Source organism: Myxocyprinus asiaticus, chromosome 24 (assembly GCF_019703515.2).
Source record: "Myxocyprinus asiaticus isolate MX2 ecotype Aquarium Trade chromosome 24, UBuf_Myxa_2, whole genome shotgun sequence".
Taxonomy (NCBI): Eukaryota; Metazoa; Chordata; class Actinopteri; order Cypriniformes; family Catostomidae; genus Myxocyprinus; species Myxocyprinus asiaticus.
In genome coordinates, this window is record NC_059367.1 from 26,480,017 (window position 1) to 26,495,516 (window position 15,500).

The window sequence follows — 15,500 nt, forward strand, 5'->3', positions numbered from 1 at the left end:
GCATTTTGTCAAGACGAATGGGCAGCTATACCACCTGCAAGAATTTGGGGCCTCATAGACAACTATTACAAAAGACTGCATGCTGTCATTTATGCTAAAGGGGGCAATACACAGTATTAAGAACTAAGGGTATGCAGACTTTTGAACAGGGGTCATTTCATTTTTTTCTTTGTTGCCATGTTTTGCTTTATGATTGTGCCATTCTGTTATAACCTACAGTTGAACATGAATCCCATAAGAAATAAAAGAAATGTGTTTTGCCTGCTCACTCATATTTTCTTTAAAAATGGTACATATATTACCAATTTTCCAAGGGTATGCAAACATTTGAGCACAACTGTATACAATAGATGAGATAAATCCGAAGAGTAAAATTATTTGGCAACAAATAGCTGTTCGACAATCCAAACATAAGCCTGCATGCAGGAACACGCTAAATTGTTTTCATGTAGCCAGATTGAACATCTAAAATTTACTGAAGAATGATATGAAAGAGTGTCAATCTCAAACAAACAAAAAATAATTTTTCTAACAGCAATATGACTAATTAGAAGATCCAGGCTTTAAAGTGACCATATTCTACACATTTAAAGCATTCAGTTTTTTGCCTGAAGTCCACTTATAATTAGTTAGTCAATTCTTTCACCAAAAAAAGTCATTCCCTATCTGTCACTCACTCGAAGTTGTGTTGGTGTAGTGACACTAGGGGTCACTCTTGGGAGCCCAAAACACCTCTGGTCTTTGAAAAAAGTCCAATGAAAACTGGCGAGTGGTATTTGCATACCACTCCCCCGAACATATGGGTATAAAAGGAGCTGGTATGCAACCACTCATTCTGATTTTCTCTTCGGAGCCGAACGGTCGATGCTCACTGAGCTGAATTCTCACGACTGTTCATTCACCTCTGCTGGATCTGATGGCACATTTCAGTGGCTTCTCCCCCTCTGCACTGGTGTACTGCAGAGAATGCCCCTGGGCGCTTCGGCAGAAATAAAAGAGTATATTCTAAAAAAAGAGATATTTCTCTAAAAGAGTGGCACACACGGAACGTCTTTTTAAAGATGCCTTTCCATTTGTGTGTTATTCCTGGTTGCGGTCGTTATCTCTCGCCTTCTGTCGGTCACGATCACTGTCTTGGGCGCTGCCCACACAGAGACAGCGTTCGTGGATGGGTCATGTACTCATTGCGAGAACATGACCATGGCAACGTTGCGGTCATGGCTTGCCTTTGTAAGAAAGCAAGCCACCCCTGCAGCTCCCCGCCCCAGTCCATCTACCTATGGGTATGAGGCCAGCGTGGCTAGCACTGGCGGCGATTTGGGGACCCCAATGGGACCACCTCCGCCGGGTATCCCCCCATGGACCTTCCATTCCCCAGCATGCTCGTCTGCCCCGATCGGGCTTCCGGATGAGTCCAGCGGCTCATCTCACGGCGAGTTCGACCTCTTGTTCGGAGCCCGCAAAGGTGATGAGCTCTCAAGTGCAGCATTGGAGAGCGGGTTCGTCCAGTCGGACGTGGAAGCCTCAGCTGGGCTCCCGTCCTTGGGTACGGTTGCCCAGTCACAGGCTGACGTGGAGATGATGGACATGCTTTCCCGGGCAGCTGCGAGTGTCAGGCTAGAGTGGAACTCTCCACTCTCCCCTGAACCCTCGTGGCTTGATGATTGGTTCCAGGGCCCGCGGCGCCGCTCACAGCCAAGCCCTACCCTAGTTCCTTTCTTCCCGGAAGTGCACGAGGAGCTGATAAGGTGTGACGGTCTCCATGGGTCATGAGGACAGGCCTCTTCCTCCCCCATCCCAGGCTGTTCTGGGGGTGGTCACAAGGAGCCAGGTAAGTGATTCGATGTCCCTGAACTCAGCACGGCCACGGCACGATGTGGCACCTCAGGCCCCGCCCCGCTGCTCCGCCCCACCCGCCGGTATGTCCGACAAGATTGTCCCCTTGGTCCCCCTCACCCGGAGCTTGGACATGTGGCTTGCACTTTCCAACCTGTCGCGATGGCTGGTCCGGACCATCTGACTCGGCTACACAATTCAGTTCGCCAGACGTCCGCCCAGGTTCAGCGGCGTCCACTTCACCTCGGTGAAGGGTGAGAACGCCGCTACCTTGCACGTGGAAATCGCTATCCTCCTACGGAAGGGTGCAATAGAGCCTGTCCCTCCGGCTGAGATGAAGAAGGGGTTTTTCAGCCCCTACTTCATTGTACCGAAGAAAGGCGGTGGGTTGCAGCCAATCTTGGACCTGCGAGTACTGAACTGGGCTTTACACAGACTTCCGTTCAACATGCTGATGCAAAAACTTATTCTAGTGAGCGTCCGGCATCAAGATTTGTTCATGGCGGTAGACCCGAAGGATGCGTGCTTCCATGTCTCAATTCTACCTCGACACAGACCCTTCCTGCGGTTTGCATCCAAAGGTCGGGCGTATCAGTACAAGGTCCTCCCTTTCGGCCTGTCCTTGTCCCCTCACATCTTCACGAAGGTCGCAGAGACAGCCCTTGCCCCGTTAAGGGAAGTGGGCATTCGCATCCTCAACTATCTCGACGACTGGCTAATCCTAGCTCACTCTCGGGTTGTGTTGTGTGCGCACAGGGACCTGGTGCTCTTGCACCTCAGCCGACTAGGGCTTCGGGTCAACTAGGAAAAGAGCAAGCTCCTCTCAGTTCAGGGCATCTCTTTTCTCGGCTTGGAGTTGGACTCAGTCTCGATGACGGCGCGCCTCACGAATGAGCGCGCACAGTCGGTGCTGACCTGTTTGAAAGTGTTCAGACAGAAGACAGCGGCTCCACTGAAACTGTTTCAGAGGCTCCTGGGGCATATGGCATCCTCAGCGGTGGCCACTCCGCTCGTGTTGATGCATATGAGACCGCTTCAGCACTGGCTCCAGACTCGAGTCCTGAGATGGGCATGGCACCACGAGACACATCTCGTGGCCTGCCGCTGCCTCTTCAGCCCTTGGACCGACCTCACATTTCTATGGGCAGGCGTTCCCCTAGAGCAGGTCTCCAGGTGCGTCGTGGTTATGACAGACGCCTCCAAAATGGGCTGGGACATTGTATGCAACAGGCACGTAACTGCCGGCTCCTGGACGGGCCCGCGGCTGCGTTGGCACATCAACTGCCTCGAGTTGTTGGCAATTCTGCTCACCCTGCGGAGGTTTTGGCCGTTGATCCAGGGCAAGCATGTGTTAGTTCGGACAGACAACATGGCAATGGTGGCATACATCAACCGTCAAGGCGGTTTACACTCCCGTTGTATGTCACAACTCGCCCGCCGTCTCCTCCTCTGGAGTCAGCAGCACCTCAAGTCGCTGCGAGCCACTTACATCCTGGGTGATCTCAACACTGCAGCGGACATGCTGTCACGACAGGTTACCCTCAGGGGAGAGTGGAGACTCCACCCTCAGGTGGTCCAGCTGATTTGGAGTCGATTCGGGCAGGCACAGTTAGACCTGTTTGCTTCCCGAGAATCCTCTCACTGCCTGTTCTGGTACGCCCTGACCGAGGCACCTCTCGGTATAGATGCGCTGGCACACAGCTGGCCCCCTGGACTACACAAATATGCGTTTCCCCCTGTGAGCCTACTTGCACAGACCCTGTGCAAGGTCAGGGAAGACGAGGAGCAGGTCGTCCTGGTAGCACCCTACTAACCCACCCAGATGTGGTTCTCGGACCTCATGCTCCTCGCGACAGCCCCCCCTGGTGCATTCACCTGAGGAAGGACCTTCTTTCTCAGGGATGGGGCACCATCTGGCACCTGCGACCAGACCTCTGGAACCTCCATGTCTGGCCCCTGGATGGGAAGCGGAAGACTTAAGTGGCCTACCACCTGTGGTGGTAGACATGATCACTCAGGCTAGGGCCCCCTCTACGAGGCGCCTGTATGCCTTGAAGTGGCGTCTGTTCACTAAGTAGTGCTCTTCCCGACGCGAAGACCCCCAGAGATGTGCAGTTAGATTGGTGCTTTCCTTCCTGCAGGACAGTTTGGAGAGGTGGCTGTCCCCCTCCACCTTGAAGGTGTATGTAGCTGCTATAGCGGTACACCACGATACAGTGGATGGCAAGTCCTTAGGGAAGCACGACCTGATCATCAGGTTCCTGAGAGGCACCAGGAGGTTGAATCTCTCCAGACCATGCCTCATTCCCTCATGGGACCTCTCTGTAGTTCTTCAGGGTCTACAGGGAGCCCCTTTGAGCCCCTGCAGTCAGCTGAGCTTAAGGCACTCTCTTTAAAGACTGCCCTCCTGACTGCGCTCACTTCCATCAAGAGGGTAGGAGAACTGCAAGCGTTCTCTGTCAGCGAAATGTGCCTGGAGTTCGGTCCGGGCTACTCTCACGTGATCCTGAGACCCCGACCGGGCTATGTACCCAAGGTTCCCATGACCCATTTTAGGGATCAGGTGGTGAACTTGCAAGCACTGCCCCAGGAGGAGGCAGACCCAGCCCTGACGTTGCTGTGTCCGGTGTGCGCTTTACACATCTATTTGGATTGCACGCAGAGCTTTAGAGTCTCTGAGCAGCTCTTTGTCTGCTTTGGTGGACAGCGGAAAGGAAGCGCTGTCTCCAAGCAGAGGATTGCCCACTGGGTCATTGACGCCATAGCAATGGCATACCACGCTCAGGACGTGTCGCCTCCTGCAGGGCTATGAGCCCACTCTACCAGGAATGTGGCAGCCTCCTGGGCCTTGACCAGGGGCGCTTCTCTAACAGACATTTACAGAGCAGCAGGCTGGGCAACACCCGACACCTTTGCGAGGTTCTACAATCTCCAGGTGGAGCCGGTCTCGTCCCGTGTAGTGGCAGACACAAGCAGGTAAGTCCGGGACAGCTGGCCGGAGGATAAGAAGGCCACGACTGGGCTAGCCTGTCTCTATCTTTTGGGCAGTCGACTTGTTCCCGAAGGGCCGTTCGACACTCCTAACAGCTTTGGGGGAGGTTACATGTTGGCCTGGTGCGCTGGCTATGTGGCACACTGTGGTCTGCCCGTCACACACCACCAGTTCACGTAACACAGTTCAGCTAGTTGTGGCATTGCGTATAGGGACCCATAGTGTCACTACATCGACACAACGTCGAGTGAGTGACAGATAGGGAACGTCCTGGTTACTTTCGTAACCTCCGTTCCCTGATGGAGGGAACGAGATGTTGTGTCCCTCCTGCCACAACGCTGGACTACCCGCTGAAATGGCCGGGACCTTGTCTCGGCTCCTCAGCACAAAACCTGAATGAGTGGTTGCATACCAGCTCCTTTTATACCCGTATGTTCAGGGGAGTGGTATGCAAATACCACTCGGCAATTTTCATTGGCCTTTTTTCAAAGACCAGAGGTGTTTCGGGCTCCCAAGAGTGACCCCTAGTGTCACTACATCAACACAACGTCTCGTTCCCTCCATCAGGGAACGGAGGTTACGAAAGTAACCAGTACGTTATTTATATTGATAGACCAATATATTGGCCAGGTGGATCAATAGCCAATAAGAGTAATTAATGGCCATTTTGAGATTGTCAGGATCTACTGATAAGGCTGTCCACTTGGTCCAAGAGAAGTACTAGATCCCCCTTGTGCCAGTTTCAAAAATCTACCGAAAGCCTTGTCAATGGATAATCTAAAATATTGATGGATAATCTAAAATATTGATTTTAGATAATACATTAAAATTAGGGGGTAACTGTTTATCGTGGCACAATACATCGCGGTTAAAAAATGTGACGATGCACATCGTGGAGAATGGCTGTTTTTAATTTTTAATTTTTATTTTCACATCTCTTCTATCCGATACGTGCCATGTCCTACACCTATGTCATGCAGCACTCATCTAGAAATCGCTTCATTGCACACTAGCAGCCAGGTGTTGTACAATCAGTTTTTCACAATTCCTGACATTTAGTCGTAGAAATGACTTTCCCTGTCTTAGGTCAGTTAGGATCTCTACTTTATTTTAAGAATGTGAAATGTCAGAATAATAGTAGAGACAATGATGTATTTCAGCTTTTATTTCTTTCAGCACATTCCAAGTGGGTCAGAAGTTTACATACACTTTGTTAGTATTTGGTAGCATTGCCTTTAAATGATTTAACTTGGGTCAGATGTTTTGGGTAGCCTTCCACAAGCCTCTCACAATAAGTTGCTGCAATTTTGGCCCATTCCTGCAGACAGAACTGGTGTAACTGAGTCAGATTTGTAGGCCTCCTTGCTCGCACACGCTTTTTCAGTTCTGCCCACAAATGTTCTATCAGATTGAGGTCAGGGCTTTGTGATGGCCACTCCAGTACCTTAACTTTGTTGTCCTTAAGCCATTTTTCCACAACTTTGGAGGTATGCTTGGGGTCATTGTCCATTTGGAGACCCATTTGCGACCATGCTTTAACTTTCAGGCTGATGTCTTGAGATGTTGCTTCAATATATCCACATAATTTTCCTTCCTCATGATGCCATCTATTTTGTGAAGTGCACCAGTCCCTCCTGCAGCAAAGCACCTTCACAACATGATGCTTTCACCCCCATGCTTCACGGTTGGGATGGTGTTCTTCAGCTTGCAAACCTCACCCTTTTTCCTCCAAACATAACAATGGTCATTATGGCCAAGCAGTTCAAATTTTGATTCCTCAGACCAGAGGACATTTCTCCAAAAAGAAAGATGTTTGTCCCCATGTGCACTTGAAAACTGTAGTCTGGCTTTTTTATGGTGGTTTTGGAGCTGTGGCTTCTTCCTTACTGAGCAGCCTTTCAGGTTATATCAATATAGGACTCGTTTTACTGTGGATATAGATACTTGTCAACCTGCTTCCTCCAGCATCTTCACAAGGTCCTTTACTGTTGTTCTGGGATTCATTTCCACTTTTCGCACCAAACTACATTCATCTCTAGGAGACAGAATGTGTCTCCTTCCTGAGCGGTATGATGGCTGTGTGGTCCCATGGTGTTTATACTTGCAAACTATTGTTTGTACAGAAGAATGTGGCACCTTCAGGCATTTGGAAATTGCTCCCAAGGATGAACCAGACCACAATATTTTTCTGAGGCCTTGGCTGATTTCTTTTGATTTTCCCATGATGTCAAGCAAAGAGGCACTGAGTTTGAAGGTAGGCCTTAAAATACATCCACAGGTACACCTCCAATTGGCTCCAATTAGCCAATTAGTCTATCAGCTAATTGGCTAATTGCCTAAAGGCTTGATATAATTTTCTGGAATTTTCCAAGCTGCTTAAAGGCATAGTTAACTTGGTATATGTTCAGATATAGTCAATTAAAAGTGAAACAATCTGTTTGTAAACAATTGTTGGAAAAATTACTCATGTCATGCACAAAGTAGATGTCCTAAGTATGTGACTTGCCAAAACTATAGTTTGCTAATATGAAATCTGTGGAGTGGTTAAAAAATTAGTTTTAATGACTCAGGCACTTTATTAGGACCATAGTTTTCCTATTAATGTGCTCAGTGAGTGTACGTAAAACATTATTATGATTATTTAGAATTATTTGAAGAAGCACACAACCTCCATCGCTCGTTTACCATGAAGATTCAGATCGATCATATATAGGCAGTTATACTGTAGCTAAAACATCTGGGAAAGGATAATTTTGTCAAACTTTGCAATCAGAACAGCGATACGATTAGCATTGATCATCTCATAATGTGCGCTGCTCAGACTGAGCTTCACACGCGCTTTGAATCCTCATAATAAACAGGTGATGGAGGTTTATTCTTATTTAATTAACATTTATATGATTTAATATGTTACATCCATATAAGAGCATGATAATCGCAGCTTGTTGCAGTTTAGTAATCGTGCAGCAACATAATGCCATTTTTAATGCAATTAATTCTGCACTCTCCATGGTGACCGATGTCCCAGGCATCAAAGTCTTCAGGTTTAAACTATTTTAGATGGTTTCCCTCTCACCATGTAATCTAATACAGGGAGCACTAGGAGCGAGAGAGAGAGAGAGAGAGAGAGAGAGAGAGAGACACGCCTTTTCAGCATGAGGGATCTAATGTTAATTTAAAGCACAAGAACAATCTGCTCTTCATGAGAGAAAATTAAATGTTTACAGAGGTTTAATGATAGTGTTGTCTTAATATACTAAATATAATGCTGAATGTTATGTATAATAATGTTATGGGGGAATATAATGCTAATGTCAAATGTACAATGTGATTTGATTTCATCAGTAAATTTAGAGCCTACATTATTTAACTGGATAAGCATGAACTTTCATTAAAAATTTATTTTTGAAAAGAATAGTTTAGATGTAATCAGTGACAACAATAGTTTAGAAAAATACAATATTAATTCAAAATATTTTAAATGTACTGTATGTAATCAGTTACAGTCTGAAAGCATGTGTATCTACATAATTCTGTATTTTCAGCTAAGCAGAATTATTCATATTTCCATTTAGTACTGCCCTGTGCTGGGATGTTTTATTAGTCTCAGTACATCCCTGATGGATCATTTAACACTTTAATGAACAGTACTTTTAGTTACGTTTTTTACTAGCGAAGTAAAGGAACTGTTTAGTACAGTATATGTCTTAAATGTAATAATAATAATAATAAAATAATAATAATAATAAAAAAAACCAGTCAATCTTAACTTTTCTTAATTCAGGCTTTGTTTAAAGAGCACCTATTATGATTTTTAAACGTGCCTAATGTTGTTTTAAAGGTCTCATACAATAGATTTACATGCATCAAATGTAAAAAAAAAAAACACTCTAATTTGCTCATTATTTAAATTGCAGCATTACCTTTTTTTTCCCTGTGTCAAAAACAACTCCTTCAATGATCAGTTCTAAAGGATTCATTCTAAACTCCTCCTTTCAGAGAGCCTAATCTGCTCTGATTGGTCAGATGTCCCAGTCTGTTGTGATTGGTCTACCGCTTAGTGTAGTGTTTGAGGGCGGGTCAAAGCTGTTCGCGAGCAGCCAGTGAAGACCAGAGGCGAGTTTTTTGTTACCAAATTAAGTAGGTTAGTACAGGAAGTAAGTCTGGAATTACTAACGACTCGTTTCAGGTGTTGAGAATCGGTTCTTTCTTTTGGGAGTCAATAACTCCATTTGTCGTACACTTTGATTTTATAAACTTTGCAGACTTTTTTACATTCACAAACAGCTATATGACACACTACATGAAAGGTAATATTTGAAAATAATAATAATAATAAGTGCTCTTTAAAGTATCGTGAACCAAACCAATTCGGGAATTCAGTATTGTGAACCAAAACTGAATCATGAGATCGAATCGTTACACCCCTAATTATATATATAAAAATTCTGGTAAAAATTTAAACATCAAAAGTTTTATTTTTTGCTTGTAAATTTTGAGAAAACATTATGTAAAATAGATGTTCATTTAATTAATATGATTTTTTTTTTTTTTTTTTTTCTCATTCGGCATCATTCAATTGTATTACGTAAATACAGTATATACGCTTTATATCAGCACTGGTATTGGCTATTGAAAGTCCCATATTGTTTGAACACATGTAATTTAGCTTTATATGACTGTTTTCCACCCTCTCTGTCTATTAGAATTAAACAGGCCATTTTATATACTATAGCTTTAAGACTTTTATATGTAAATGACTAAAATTATAATTGGCTAACCTCAGAGTACTGGAGTAGATCACACTGCGCTAAGTAGCTTAATATTGAATAGGTGTTAATATGTAAATATGCTTCTCATGGTTGCGACGTAATTCTACATGACACGTTTTTGCAGCTCTGGGTGGACTGGAGAGGGAGCTTTGCATTGCGAGCATTAGAGTATACAAAGTAGTTTAAACTCTTATTTCAAAAGAGCATGGACAATTTTGTTTTCCATGAAATGTCCCTTTTAAAATTAAACCACTGAGATTAGAAAAGTGAAAGCTGTAAAAAGGCTTCTCTAAAACAGGATAGGGATAAAATAGATTGAACTGTGAGGCATGTGAATGTAAATGTCTCATAATATTATAGGCAAAATGACTGATTCCCCTTTACAGCCTATCTGACAGCTGACATCTAGATGAGATGCAAATGACAGCTTGTAAAATAATAGCTATAACTTACAGGTTACTCCAAGACATGTTATCTTGCAAAGTGACAAGTCAAGATAATGGGCCCATCACCGACATCCAAACTAATGACACACGAGATACCAACAGCCATGTCTAAAGGTGAGCCACTTTAACATAATGATGTTGCATACCTTTGCATTCTGAAGTGAATGTCAAATCATTGTGTAAGTGTTATCATTTGTACAGCTCGCTGATGACATCTACTATATAGGCTTCAGACATCTGCATGTAAATGTGAAAGGATAAGGCTGCAGTGAGGGTAAGATGACTTGCCTGTTTTCAGAAGGTAAAAGAGACAGGAGAGCCAGGGCAGAGAACTTTCTCCTCTCTGGCTGGGTGATGTTATCCATGTGGTCCACCCACATCTCAATCATATTACCCAAGAGCTGGTCTGCCTGAGAAAGCAATGGATCTCCATGATAAACATTCTTTTTTCATATTCTCATTTAAGGGTATTTGCATGTTTAAAGGAATGAAATGTAAGAGGCCATTCAGAGAGAAAATGCTCTTGCGATAAGAAAAGCTTGATGCAGCACAACGAATAGAACAGATCGCAGGTGTCCTATGACATGCTTTTAAAGGGGTCATGACATGCCTTCTTTTATTATTTTAATATGTTCCTTGAGGTTCACTTATAATATTAGTAAAGTTTTTTACACAAACATATATTACATATATTACAACATTTTCCACCCTCATTTTAACCCTCATTTAGAAACACTCGGTTTTGGTGCTGAATCTCCTTTAAGACTCTACAGTAAACGCCCACTGTTATGATTGGCTCTCTGCTCTTGACTGACCTGCTTTTTCTTCTTGCCATCTCACTGCTCACCGCTGCTGGGTGGGCTATGGAAGAGATAAGGTAAAGTAGGCACTGATGTGTTGTAGTGGAGCCAGTCAGATACAAATGTATAACATAGTGTGATATAACAATGTGGAGGAAGTAGAAAAATTAGACGTTTTGGCAGCTTGGTTTCAACATATGCTCTTTTTGCAGTGAGGAGGAAGTTTTGCGTTCTGAAACCTACTGTATGTATCTATAAACAATGACCTGTTAAGTGACAAAATATCAAGGAAAAAATGATTCCTCATGTCATGATCCTTTTAAAAGTTGAAATTCTTTAAAACTTGACACAGTGTCTAAAAAACATGCCGCCCATGCGTGAGACGCTGAAAAAAATATTGGGGCACGGCACAATGGCCAAAAACGCCACTCTAGCGAATGTTTACATATAAAAGCAAAACGCAATGCGGATTGATGCAAAAACACGTTCGTGAAGAGCCCCTAAAATATCTTTTTGTGTTCCACAGAAGAATATTAAGGTTTGGAACAACATGAGGGTGAGTATATGATGACAGAATTTTCATTTTTGGGTGAACTATCTCTTTAAATAATAATAAAAAAAGTGAATTTAATACATTTTAATACTTTAAGAATCTGCAGAGACCTGCACTTACCATAATATTTACATGTGGTTAGAGTACGTAAGGCTCCAGTAATACGATTAATACAGGCATCATAAGATAAGATGAAAAAATTAGGGTCCTTAAAGCTGCCTGACAGGGTGTATATATTAAAACCTCAGTCTCTGAAGTTATCTGGCTGATACTGTAAATAACGAAGGAGTCTCGGTGGAAAAGATATTTCTGGGATTGAGGAAATTAAGGAGAATACTGATATATGCTGAGACTACAATAAAGCAAATTAGTTCAATTATTCAAAAGGGAGAGATGCTAGAGATGCAGCCCAGGGTTGAGAGGGAAAACTCTGTGTGGGCGGTTCAGCAAGACAGCCAGCTCCACAGGGACCAAATTACAGTATTATCAGCTACCACACACACAACTAAAGCTATGCTGCACTTAAAAAAAAAAAAAAGTAGGCCAAGCTGAAGTATTTTTGTTTGTTTGTTATTTTTATGCTTTTTTGTTTTTGCAATTGATGCACTTAACCTTAAATCAAAGTAAGATAAAGTGCAGAAAGAGTACAAGGGAAAGGGGAGACTTTTATATTTCCTGTCAAAGCAAGAAGTTGACTTCTCACTCTATTTTGGTCTGGGATATCCACCTATCAACCAAATCTTGTTTTTGTTAAAATCTCGTCCTCTTCTGTCAGAAGTTTGTCACACTTGCAAAATAAGAATGGAAAAGGGGTGACAATCTTAATGATTGCCACTGAACTTTTTCTCTGGTTTCCTGTCACATGAACTGCACAAAGATGCAATTCATGGAGTAGTTTTTCCCTTTGAATTATTGTGATTGTGTTTATGATTAGCTTGCCGTAGAAAGTATTTGTTCATGCTCAGATTCAGTGAGAAGTATAATAATAATAATAAAAAACAGACTGTTCTGCCTCTGCTTTCTTAATTTATTAGTCACTAACATGCAGGAGAACCCCAGAAAAAAAAAAAAAAATGCTTGTTACACAATCACCAGGGATAACAATCAGGAAAATGTTTGGATCAGATTTGAGCAGGAAAATGGCTGGTCAATTCTTCAGTGTGAGAAGAAGCTTACAGGTCACTGCCACAGCTCACTGTTCACGCCAATGACTGAACAATAATTTCAAACAGGTCGGAAGATATGATAGGCTTCACTAAATTGTATATTTACTGCAACCCTTTTAGCTCTGTCTATATTCACATTATAGAAGAAATATATATATATATATATATATATATATATATATATATATATAAAGAATTAGCTTGACAGGCGCAGTATCTTTCCTGTGTTGACATATTTTATAATGAAACATGAAGTTTGGGTGAGGCATATCGAGGGGCTTGTCAGTTTGTCTTAAATGAAAGTAGACAGGTATAATAAAAACAAAAAACAAAAAAAATCACAAATGTGACTTTGCAAAGTAAATGCAATCTAATAAACTTGCCACTGTCTATTATGTCTTAAAAATGTATCAAACAACAAGCCTATAAAATAATATTTATTTTCAGCTGGCAGGTTCGATTTGGCAGAAAATCACTGACTTATGACGTTCATCTTTGCGTCATTACGTCATGTCCGCACACACAGGAAAGAAGTGCCGTCTGTCTCATGTTCAGGCTGGAGAAACTAACTAAGCTGTTCAGCTCAGTTCAGTAACACTCACACAGTCCAGAAGAGCATCATTGCAGTCTAGATGGATGTTTATCTGTTATCCATTTGGCGAAGTTGTTTACCTGTTATAATACTTTGATATGTTTTCTGGTAGGGTTGTTGAAGCTTATATTGCTTGTCATGCTTTTATGAATCCAACATAATTTGCATGTTAACAGATCGCGATGTATCTATGTTGTCCGGTGAAGTTACTGTAACATGTTTAATATGTATGACTTCTGAAATTGACTTCTTGTAATTGTTATATTGCATATTTAAGCATATTATTTTTACGTTTAATAAAGTATATATTTATACCCATCATTATTGAATCCTCGTCTTATGTGTTTAGTTTACGGTGTTCCTGTGTGCATTGCATAGCTATTGTAGTAACTGAGGCTGGACAATATCAGTAGTACCTGCAGCTGTACGGCTGTACACACTGTGCATACCATGAGCGCTCCGACTGAACTGAGAAATATTTACTCTCAGAATATTTCACCAATCATGAAATGTGACCCATATTTCTGTTGGCTGTTTAAAACAACTAGCAATGCCCAATCTGTGAATGAATAATTCTTAGTATCGGTTCTTTTCAGTGAATTGGCCAATCGGTCTTGCAAATCTGTCTAAATGGATTTGTGATTCAGTACAATTTGTTAGGAACGCTCACTCACTGAATCATTTGGAGAGGTTTCTCACACAGTAAAACAATATCGGGATATTTACGAACACAGAACAAACAGCGCTGGATACAGTGGATATGCACCAACAATCAACTGAAACAAAAGGCTGTCTTTTTGAGAGGTAACTTTGAGAAACTTCAGTTAGTGCTTTGTCATGTTAACAAGGGGCTGTTCAAACCAAACGTGTTTTTGCGTCCTCTCACACTGTTTTTAAATCGTTTTCCATGTAAACATTCGCTAAATGGATGTCTTTTGGCAACTGTGTCATGTTTCACTGTGTTTTTAGCATCTCTCACAGGAGTGCTGCATTTTTAAACCCTGTGTCAAGTTAAAAAGAACTTCTTCAACTAATAAAAACGTGTCTTGAAACACCTGTGTTCTGCTCATTCGTTGTTGTGTGTTTTGCTTTTTTTGGAGCGAGAACGCATTTGTTCTGAATGGTTACTGGAAGAAATGCTTTTAGCCAATAGTTACATAAATGCTACTCGTACTAGAGAAAAAAAATAAATGCTTCTCTCAAAGTCACCATAATTGAATGCTTTGGTGTAGTTTTTGCAACAAACAAAAAAAATCTCCAGGGGGAGCATGCCCCTGGACCCCCCCTAGATATAAGGTTGTATTGGCCAAATTTCTGTGCGTACCCTCAGATGAAATCCTGCAGGCACCCATGGACAATATAGTATAAAAATAATAATGTCTTCTATTGAACTCGTATCAGCCATGTCATGAGCTGAACCTCTTAAATTGAAAATTGTAGTACAATTCAAACATTAATAGTAGATTAAACACTTGAATAATCATATTAAGATCTACTAGTGGTGGCTAAGGAGAGTCTGTCCTCTTTTTAAAAGTGCTTTGAGTGTAGTGTCTGAAAAGTGATTTAAGTGTAAAATTCATTCAAATATGCAAATAACAGTGTTGTTTATCTTCATCAAAGCATGTCATATTTCCGTTTTCAAATGTTTAATCGTATAACATAATATCAACATGAAAATAGCACATTATGACTCCGGCTCCAGTCATGATCACACACAGTCGATGTCCTAGTAAGCTCAAATTGGGAGATTCACCTGCCAGAAGAGCAGTGCCAGAACACAACTGACCTAGCAATTTGCTAGCAATTTTAAGCTTCAACCACAGATGTCGCTTGAGAGCACAAAGTTACATAGTGCAGCTTTAATGTTTATACACATATATATATATATATATATATATATATATATATATATATATATATATATATATATATATATATATATATATATATACACACACAGTGTTGGGGATTAACAAAATACATGTAACGGGATTACGTATTTAAAATACAAAATATAAGTAACTGTATTCCAATACAGTTACAATTTAAATAAATGGTATTTAGAATACAGTTACATTCAAAAAGTATTTTGATTACTGAAGAGATTTGCATTTTATTGTCATTTGTTTCATTTAATATTTAGTTGGAAAAATGTAAATGATGCGATCCAAAATGCATTTGAGCAACGGTGAAACACTTTCTTATGTTGTGTTACATTCATACGAGCAGACGGAGAAGTAAGTTTGAAGTAAGTTTGGAGCAGAAGAAATAGAAATAAACTTTGTGTAAATTGTCAGCTTTACGCTAAGCTAAAATGCTATTTCTAGCCATTTTACATGCACA

General features: G+C 41.8%; 1 protein-coding gene across 1 annotated transcript in view; it reads right to left on the minus strand.

Annotated features, from left to right (window-relative positions):
- Positions 1 to 15,500, minus strand: part of ipo11 (importin 11) — a 195,130-nt gene that overhangs the window by 61,156 nt on the left and 118,474 nt on the right. The window contains 2 exon segments of the mRNA XM_051654108.1: positions 10,335 to 10,452; positions 13,512 to 13,556. Of these exon segments, the coding sequence (XP_051510068.1) occupies positions 10,335 to 10,452; positions 13,512 to 13,556 (163 nt within the window).